The sequence below is a fragment of the Siniperca chuatsi genome, linkage group LG8 (genome assembly GCF_020085105.1).
Source record: "Siniperca chuatsi isolate FFG_IHB_CAS linkage group LG8, ASM2008510v1, whole genome shotgun sequence".
Lineage (NCBI taxonomy): Eukaryota > Metazoa > Chordata > Actinopteri > Centrarchiformes > Sinipercidae > Siniperca > Siniperca chuatsi.
Genome location: NC_058049.1, coordinates 13,343,355 through 13,352,988, shown reverse-complemented (window position 1 = coordinate 13,352,988; position 9,634 = coordinate 13,343,355). Strand labels below are relative to the sequence as shown.

Below are 9,634 nucleotides of genomic sequence, written 5' to 3'. Positions count from 1 at the left end.
GTGTCTGTCTGTAATCAGGGTTATATATTTTACAATTGCTTGGTGAAATTACCTTGGTAGTCAATGTGTGCCATAGTTTATTTAGCATTAACAATGCAATAGAGAAAACAGAGCCTCTATAACTCATACATAAAAAGAGACATTTGCCAGCATAAAATGGTTGAATGGTCATATAAAAATAAAGCATGCTTCCCTAAAGCCATCCTGATCATTTCAACAACAAAAGTTTACCAATTTAATCACATTTAGGATATTTCTGAATGGATTATCCTGTTGCTGACCAAAATCACCACACTGGGATGCTCCTGCCAAACAAGAAGTGTTACCAAGGGAACTAGGATAAGCATCAACCAACCATGGGATGCTAGCACAGTCAGGTGAGTCCTGCTTTGACCAATGACAAAACAGTATCCTCTGCTGCTACTGCAGTGGCAGGATGCTCCCTGAAACAAAGGAAAAGAGTGCCTTCAGTGAACAAGTAAATGTTGGCCCTAAATCCAAGTTTAAAAAGAAAAGAATCTGAATTGAATTAATCCGTGTGATAGTTTTTCTTACTTGTAGGTCTCAGTCTTAAGGCTTGGCTGAAGTATTTAGGGAGAAGTTTTCCCTCTGCATCGCCTGCAGTTAGCAACACACCGTTTTCTGACCAGAAGAACTCAATACCATCTGTACAGTCAGACACACACATAAAACACATGTAGATTCTGGCCAAAACATAGATATATATATATAGACTGACTTGAGCATACTGGTAGCAGTCATTAGTTGCCAAGCTTACCAGCGAGAGCTTTGGGGACATCGATAAACACGGCTAGATCACAGTCTTTCCTCATGCCTGGTGGAAAAATTAATGACACTGTAAAACATGTTCATCTGCTCTGTCAGGCGCGCACACACACAGCTCACCGCTGATGACGCCATCCTCCCCAGGCAGGCCCGATGCCAGGTGGATGTGTGTCCTGTTCATGCGGCTCAGGCCCTGCTGCTGGATGGAGCTCCAGTTGCGAAGGTAGGAGCCATGAACTGCCTCAGCAGGGCAGTTTGGAGAACCAGCCAGGACTGGTTTCAGCTCCAAATCCATTACCTGACCACAGCAATGCAACCAGTATTAACACAGCATTTAAGATCGGGGGTACACTGGAGGTTTTTGGATTAGATTAAAATCTAAGACACAGAGAATAACTAACCTACATGTTAATGAAAATCTGAGTGGGATGACAATTTTTTTGCTTAACTAGTTATGAAGATCTTGTAGTGAAATTTAACTACTAACACATTTAACTACGACTAGCATGTACAACAAATGCATCTGTCAATGATTTAAGAGGGAAAAAATAACATAATCAAATAAAGTAAACATAATCAAAGTTGAAGATGCATTTTAGCACCAGAGTGGGTGCTATTCCCCAACGTCTTTTTGTACCTTCACCTAACACTGATTGCACTTATTTTAGAAGGTTAAAATGATATTTTTCCTTCTAAACTTATTGTCAGAGGACTAACAGCATATGTCATCTGAAAATTAGATTTAAATTGATATTTTGAAGGTGTAAATTGTTCTATTACATTTGTATGCACTCGTGGAACAACACAGAGTGTGTTTTGAGCTGCTGTGGGATCTCCCAGAGTCATCAGATGAAAGTAAATCTACAGCGTTGTATATACTTTCTAGAAAACTGTCTTTCATTCACTCACACTCTCCACACACTCATGCAGAAGACACAGACTGAGCATCTGACTGCCACCCGCTCTCTGCATTCTCTGTGTCTCTGTGTTGCTGTTTGATTTTAGATCCCTATGTGTGGCTGCAGAGATGAAGAGGTGAAAAAGCTAAGATGTGACCTTTCCTTTATCTAGATCACATGGAGATTTATCATGTTAGCTGGTCCACAAGAAAGGAAAATGTTTCTATTTAATAGTAATTTTGGTGTAAATTGAATATATACTGAATACAGCATCTACCCTGGGGGATAATACATTCTGGCATGCTGGTTTTCTGACAAAATTTAATATCCCCTTCTCAGTGCCAATCGCAGGTGTCCACATCTTTTCAGGGATATCTCATCTGAGATGTACTGCTCTGCATACCTGTACTGAATGGCCCTGATTGGCACGAATCTGCAGGCGGCCGTCCTCTGGGTGGGGGCGAAGCTTAAAGCGCTGCTTGTCATCTGTGGCCACGACTCTTTCGACGTCTTCAAATGAGTATGAGCGGAACTGTGGATGAGCGAGGAGTTCCTCCACAAACAGAAAGCCATCTATGAGGATAAGAGTTATTATGGCTATGGTCACATTTCCACAATAGATTTTCTCTCTTGTACTTATCTCTTTGCCCTGCACACTGCAGTGCACATTTACAGTCTGCAAGCATTTTGTGAAACTAAGAATACAGATGTTGGTGTTATGAATGATACAGAAAGTAAGCCGCTGCCATTTCTAGACCTCTAACTAATAGTAGCAATGCTAATGTAAGCCTATACCACATTATCACCTTGGTCTTATTAAGTACTTTGATTATGGTTCTTAATCCAAATGGTTCAATCAAGAATTCACTGCAAAAATTTCAAGTTACTGTGTGTGAGGCACAGACCCGAACAAATACCTTGACAATAAAACTGTAAGCATTTGTGAAACACCTGATGAGTGAACAAACATGACTTATTAAAATTAAGCAGACTTTAATATAGTTTTATAACTGTCACATTTTAAGGTAGCCTATGTACAGCATTTCCTTCTGTTATGTCTGTTTGTCTAATTGTTATCAAAGTTGTGTCCAAAACTGTGACAGTATCAATGAAGGGACATTTGTGTTACCTGGAACAGATTGTGAGCAGCTCACCTGTACCCATTTGAAGACCCATCTGGTTGGCTCCATGGCGAAGAACATAAGACATGGATTTAGACAGGCGGCAGTCTCTGTCCTGGTAAGGGAGAAGGCATCACTCATAACACTCACACTCAAATTTAGCTCTAATTATAGCTCTGGTTTAAATATAGGACCTTGATTTTACCATACCAAACAATTCATACTGATGCCTTGAATGACGGGATGGCATGACAGGGGTGGCATGAGTCAGAAATCAGTCTCTGAGCTATTTAAGAGATGGGGCAATATCCCATAGACAGATTTTATATAGTCTATGCAATATCCCAATGTATAGGGCTACGATCTCTCACCTCTCCACCACGATTTCCTCTCCTTCCTCTCCTTCCTCTGCCTCCTCTTCCTCCTCTGTCACTGTATTGTGCCATAAATTGTACTGATATTAATTCAGTGAAACGTTACACAAGATCACACTTGTGGTCATAAAAAACTCCTGTCAACAAACGTGCTGGTTCCCACTTCCTGACTGTTCTCGCTACCCGCGTGTAGGTGGCACTGTGGCGGGCGGCGCTGCGGGACCCTGGCACCACAGAGGAAAAGCTGCATTTTGTCCTGGAAGAAAACATCACTCAGACAGCAGCTGCGGGTAAGAAAATATTCATCATATCCACGAAAAATATGACGTATCTCAATTCAGAATTGGTGCCGGCTATTTCACGGTAACTTACAGCTCATGTTGATATATCCAAACAAAAAACTGCGGTTACTGGAGCTCCCGGTACTGGAATTTTACACAGAGACTGAGCTAACTTGGCTAACTAATGTTAGCATAGTTGAGCTGGAGCTGGAGCTGGAGCTGCCAGTTTTCTGCCTGTTTCTCTAGCTGGACAACCTCGGCATTTGTGATAAGTAGGGTCTCACCTACATGTACTTGGCTGTCTTCTTATAATAGCGTTACAAATTAAAATTCAGCTGCTAGTGGACTGAAGAATTCGTGCAGGTCACCATGGAAACGTGTCGTTAACGGATAACTTTCAACTGTCAGTTAACAGTAAATAATTTAACAGATCAATGCTTAGCTTACTAGCTAGCTAGGTAAGGAAAATAAACGTCCTAAAATAGGAATAACATCAACATAACAACTAAAAATACACAAGTTGTAAAATAAACATTTCACGGCAACAATTGTTTTTAAAAAGCAGGTCACTCACGGAAAGTGCACTAAGCGATAAAACCGTATTAATTTAGCTACTAAAGGGCTAATGTTAGTTCACCCAAAACAGAAAAACATTTCCCACTTTACCCCTTGTCAGTGGTGGAAAGTAACTTTTCTTGACTATTTCCATTGTATGCTACTTTATACTTTGAATATAATTTATACTCCACTACATTTAAGTTATCTGACAGCTTAGTTAACTACTTTTCAGATTCAAATTATTAATATAATTATTGTTTTGAGGTCTATGCTAGTGAGACTTCTGCCATAAACTGAACTGCATGAAGGTGAAAGGAATTTGGTTTGTGGTGTTTGAAAATCAACATTTTGAAAGCTCAGGAGCAGTGTGCCTTTCTAGAAACGCTGTCAGGCGTGTATGAGCATAATGAGCAACTATAACCAAAACTATCTACATGGTTATGTGCCTTTAGTGGTAAGTGGGAAAATATGTATTTTTTTGTCATTTGGATGAGTTGACCATTCATGGATATTTCCCAAGAGAGATGACTGAATGTTAGATTTGTGCAAGCCATTATTTCCCAAAGTAATCATAAGAGAACTACCAAAGAAATACTTTTCAAGATGCTTTATGCAACTGACTATAGAGCTGTCTGTAGTGATTTATTTCAGTGACAGCAGCATTGTCTCTGTATGTCTCTTCTTTTTCTAATTTTTATCTTCTTTGTTGCTCAGGTGATGGAGTTCCCCCAGCATTCCCAGCAGCTGCTGTCAGCTCTGCGTTCCCAGCGCCAGCGGGGCTTCCTCTGTGACTGCTCCGTCCTGGTGGGCTCATCCCATTTCCTGGCTCACAGGGCTGTTTTGGCCTCCTGCTCGCCTTTCTTCCACATGTTCTACTCCGACTCTCCAGGGCTCAGTAGTGGAAACGGCACCAGCAGCTCTGTCACACTCGACAGCGACATTGTCACAGCTGCTGCATTTGGCTTGCTCTTGGACTTTGTCTATGAAGGCGTGCTGCAGCTGGACGAATCTCCACCGGTGGAGGACATATTGGCGGCTGCAAGCTTTCTGCATATGAATGAGGTGGTGAGAGTGTGCAAGAAACGACTGCAGAGACGAGGGCCTCTGGCTGAAGCAGACAGCACTCGCTCTGAAGAGAGCACTGGTGCCAGGAAGTCAATAGAGACAGGGAGGGAGGGTGGGGGTGACGGTGGAGCTGAGCATGTGGTGGCCATGGCAGGAGATCACTTGAATCCAGTCGCCACGGCAGCGCCTCACTTATCAGTATCTGTAACGGCAGAGAGGAGTCAGTTGGAGTGTGTGAAGTCTGAGCGGAGGACTTGTAGGGGGTCATCGGAGGCACGAGTTCAGAATCCTCTGAGCCCTAACCTCGCTGATACCACGCAGCCAGGCATGGATGCCCCTCCTCTGCCCCCGGGCGGAGAGCTGGTGCAGGGCCTCATCGCAGGCCCATCTGCCCCTGCCTCGGGAGGTCACGCCAGGTTTATATTGACTGGAGGTCAGGGAGAGGGGTCGGCACTCTGCAGCCCTTGCAGCACCACTGAGACATACAGGTACGGGTCTGTTGTGAATTGTTGTGACTGTTTTAACGTGAAAAAATAAAAATAAGAACACTCCAAAAACAACTGTTTACTGTAAATATTAGACTGGTGATCAGTGTTTTTTTGCAACAATAATCCATTACACCTAGAGATATTAAAGACAATTTTTATCGTCTCATGGTGTATATTGTCGTATCACCCAACCTTAAAGTACACTTAGAACTAATTCCCCCACTAACTTCATAAAAAGTATGGCCAAGAAACTGAAAATGATGCCCAATATTTAGATGAAGAATTTAGTTTGATTCCTTGACTTAAAGTGCTCTATATATACAAGGTTGTTTACAGAATATCTATTTTTCTTTCTGTCTTTGTCCAGCCACAGCAGTAACCAGCAGCCCTCCTCGTCTTCCTCCTCCCTGGTGCCAGTGAGCCAGGCTAGTGGTCGGTCAGTGGTTGCTCTTTCCCAGTCAGAATCCAGCCTCTCCCCCAGCCCCCATCAGGACGTACCCCGACTACCCCGTGATGACTCTGTTAGGAACCCCTCAGAGACTCACCACAGAGGAAGACAACAGATGGTCATGTTAATCCAAACATCAGCACCAACCTCACACTTAGAAACAAACCCAACACACTCGCCGCCACAGCGTGCGCTTCCCCAGATTCGAATCCAGAGCGCTGTGTCACTCCAACGCCAAAGCTTGGACTTCCACTCTGCTCCTCAGACCCAAACCCTTAGGGGACCTGCAGGGGATACAGGAGCTTCACCCGCTACTAGAAATGAAAGATCTCATCCTCTTGTAGGCAGAGTGAGGACAGACGACAATGATGGAGAGAATGTGAAAGTCAAAGTGGAGGCCATTGTCATATCTGACGAAGAGCTAGAGGAGGAGAGAGAGGGAAGCAACGAGAGAGAACCAGTGATGGAAGTAGACAATGAGTTTGAAGATGACATCCAAGAAGAGGAGCTGAACAGCCCTCAGTTTCTCTCCTCCCACCCACAGGGCCTCTTACAAATGACTACCCATTCAAATGACTACTCCTTCCCCCTCTCTCCCTCCTCCTCCTCCTCCGGTGCCGGCCCTTCCTCCCAGGACACTTCCTCCTTCACTGCCTCCCTAATTCATCCGTCCGCAGCTCAGCATCATTCAGACCCTCCTGCCTACTTCCAGGACTTCCAGGACTCTATGGGGAACTTTGTGGAGGACGTCCCCACATGTGGAGTCTGTGGAAAGACTTTCTCATGTACATACACGCTAAGGCGCCACGCCATCGTGCACACACGCGAACGTCCTTATGAGTGCCGCTACTGCTACCGGAGCTACACACAATCAGGCGACCTGTACCGACACATTCGCAAAGCTCATGACCACACACTGCCGGCCAAACGCAGCAAGGCAGACATGGAGCCCTCCCTGCCGCCACAACCACCACCACCACCACCACCTCCTCCTCCTCCTCTTAGCTAACACACACACAGACAATTGTATTTCTATATTTATACACACCTATCTAAACTTAAACCTAATATCCTAATCTAATTCTACTTTAAACCTAAATCCAGTAGGGCTGCAACAAACGATTATTTTCATTATCAGTTAATCTGTCGATGAATTGATTGATTGTTTGGTCTATAAAATTTCCCAAAGCCTGAGGTGACATCTTCAAATGTCTTGTTTTGACCAACAGTTCAAAACTCAAAAATATTCAGTTTACTATCATAGAAGACTAAAGGAACCAGAAAATATTCTTAGGTCTTTAAAATCTTACATTTTCTGAAATTCAACATTAGGAATATCATGACTATATTATGGTCTTCATTTTAGGCGTTTTTAGACATTTAATCTGATTTTATTTATTCATTTATAGTGTTTTTCATAATTAAACACGACCCAAACCAACCTAATGCTTACCTCGATAGTTGCATACTTTACTTACACTTTCATACTTCACTACATACTTACATATGACACTTCCCTGATAGAATAAGGCATATACTAGCTTTTTAAAAATTAATTATGCAAAAAAATGTAAGCCCTGTATGTAAAGCCCTCTCAATAAGTAGCTTCTCCGTTGGGCCCTTTTTAAAGACAATGGCACGATTGCCACTAGTTGTGCCACCCCTCGACTTAAACCATCCTGCTCAATTTATCCAAATATTGTCTTAATATGTGTGTGTGTGTGAATGTGTGTGTGTGTGTGTGTGTGTGTGTGTGTGTGTGTGTAAGAACTCATACACACAGTAAGAGTAAACACCAGCGGTGTGGCAGTGATATCAAAATTTAAGAGGCATTTTACAGTTTAGGTTTGTAATTTTTTAATATCATTATTCATACATTTGTATGGGTATAAAATAGGGTTGCACAATTAATCAAAATATTATCAAAATCGAAGTGCACTATCCAAATCGCAGAAGCTGCAATTTTTTGATAAAGGTAAAATGTGTGACAAAACTGCATTATAATGAAGTACTGTAGTGCTGCAGAGATGCCTTGGCCTACAAATCTTGTTCTCCAGATGTAAGAAAACATGTTTGTTTGATACAGACCCCAACAAATGTCACATCATCGGGATTTTAATAGTTTTTTCAGTGAAAATGAAAATTGTGATGCAAAAATCATCAATCATTCCCACTAATCGTGAATCATATCGTAATATCTGTCAAATGACTTTAAACTTTAATCGCAATATGATGTTTTTTTAGCATATCGTGCAGCCCTAGTATAAAATGTTGTAAGAAGATTCAGGAGCTGTTCAAAAATGTCTGAGTTGTGTGACATCCTACACCTAGTGTTTGCTATATGAACTCAAAACATAAATAACGGAAAGCTGTTGTTTTATCAGTCACATCAAATGTAATGTGTACGACTGCCTTTTCAGTGTGTGACTCTGTGCCAGCGAAGTTAGACTGATTGTAAATGTAATAGCATTGTACGGTCTAGTGTTTTATTTACAGAACATCAGAGCTATTAACTTAGAAGCAAACATCTGCACAAATTCTAAAATTAGAATCAGATAGTGCCATTTTATAACTTGTAATACAAGCTTTTCTTTGCATCAGTTTTGATGAAGCAGCTTCATCAATAGCAGATGTATGCAGTATATTTGATAAAGTAGGAAATCCTTGATAGCCTTTACTTTGCCTTGTTTCTTCATCTCCTTCATTCCTTCCCTTATCTCCTTTAACAGTGCAGGAAGACGTTTTTGATAAGGAAGTTTCCTAAATGAGGCAAATGACCCAGAAATATCAACGTGGCAGCCACACAGACTGATTGAACTCTCTAAATGATTAGGGAAGGTGCTTCATTTCTCTTCTCCTTTAGAAAAACAGGACAATCTCTTACGATAAAGATTGCTGGCCCACAATTTTCTGCTACAGCCGTACTTAGATGACAACTAACCTTTTATAGTCTATGCAACCAACTCATGCATTTTCAGTGGCTGTCCAGGAATAAATACAGTAGCCTACTGTAAATGCAGTCAGATTCTGTTGGTACTGTGGCTGTCTTGTCCTAACTTGTGATTTTGCAACATATTTCAGACTTTGCTTGGCATTCTCCATCAGGATCAATTAAAAGTAGTTAGGAATGGAAAACGGGTGTAATTGTTGAACTTCCAGCCTTCCTGCTGGTAGGATAGCAGTGGAAGTGAGGGAGGAATGAATAAATTGACGTGTTTGGCTTTGCTTATTGCCCATGTGATCTTTCCCTCTGTAGTGTTTCTCCTGTAGTATGACAGAATATACAGTATGAGCACACTTTGACCCATGCAGTTATTCTGCCTTCTCTTTAAATGTTTAAATTTAAACTTTAAATGTGCCTGAATGACTTTGACACTTTTGGAATTTGTTGTACTGCACCATTTGACATGTTTTGGGATTACAGTTTCTGTGTAATGAAAATTGATTAGTATTGGTACAAACCCAAGAGTTTTGCACTGGATACTCATAAGGGACAGTTCAGTCACTGATCATTTAGAGGGTTTCATGATAGCCAGAGTGCAAAATCTAAATGTCACCTTGTGAATAAACTCTGTTCAGTAGAAACAATGTGTAAATATTGTAATGTTTCAGTG

At 41.7% G+C, this 9,634-nt stretch overlaps 2 protein-coding genes across 3 annotated transcripts; one reads left to right on the top strand and one right to left on the bottom strand.

Moving 5' to 3' along the window:
- Positions 1 to 60: 60 nt before the first annotated feature.
- Positions 61 to 3,575, bottom strand: trpt1 (tRNA phosphotransferase 1). Its single transcript, XM_044205167.1, has 9 exons — positions 3,553 to 3,575; positions 3,344 to 3,464; positions 3,178 to 3,238; positions 2,840 to 2,921; positions 2,089 to 2,258; positions 907 to 1,084; positions 779 to 835; positions 556 to 666; positions 61 to 443 (listed from the first exon to the last, which is right to left on the bottom strand). Exons 2-9 carry the CDS (start codon positions 3,448 to 3,450, stop codon positions 421 to 423), a joined length of 789 nt encoding a protein of 262 aa, XP_044061102.1. The 5' UTR covers positions 3,451 to 3,464; positions 3,553 to 3,575; the 3' UTR covers positions 61 to 420.
- On the top strand, positions 3,336 to 9,605 carry zbtb3 (zinc finger and BTB domain containing 3). Of its 2 annotated transcripts, none has more exons than XM_044205155.1 (3): positions 3,336 to 3,470; positions 4,734 to 5,572; positions 5,940 to 9,605. In XM_044205155.1, exons 2-3 carry the CDS (start codon positions 4,737 to 4,739, stop codon positions 7,027 to 7,029), a joined length of 1,926 nt encoding a protein of 641 aa, XP_044061090.1. In that variant the 5' UTR covers positions 3,336 to 3,470; positions 4,734 to 4,736; the 3' UTR covers positions 7,030 to 9,605. The 2 variants fall into 2 exon arrangements, with proteins under 2 accessions (XP_044061090.1, XP_044061091.1); XM_044205156.1 differs by lacking the exon at positions 3,336 to 3,470 and adding an exon at positions 3,492 to 3,543.
- Positions 9,606 to 9,634: the final 29 nt, after the last annotated feature.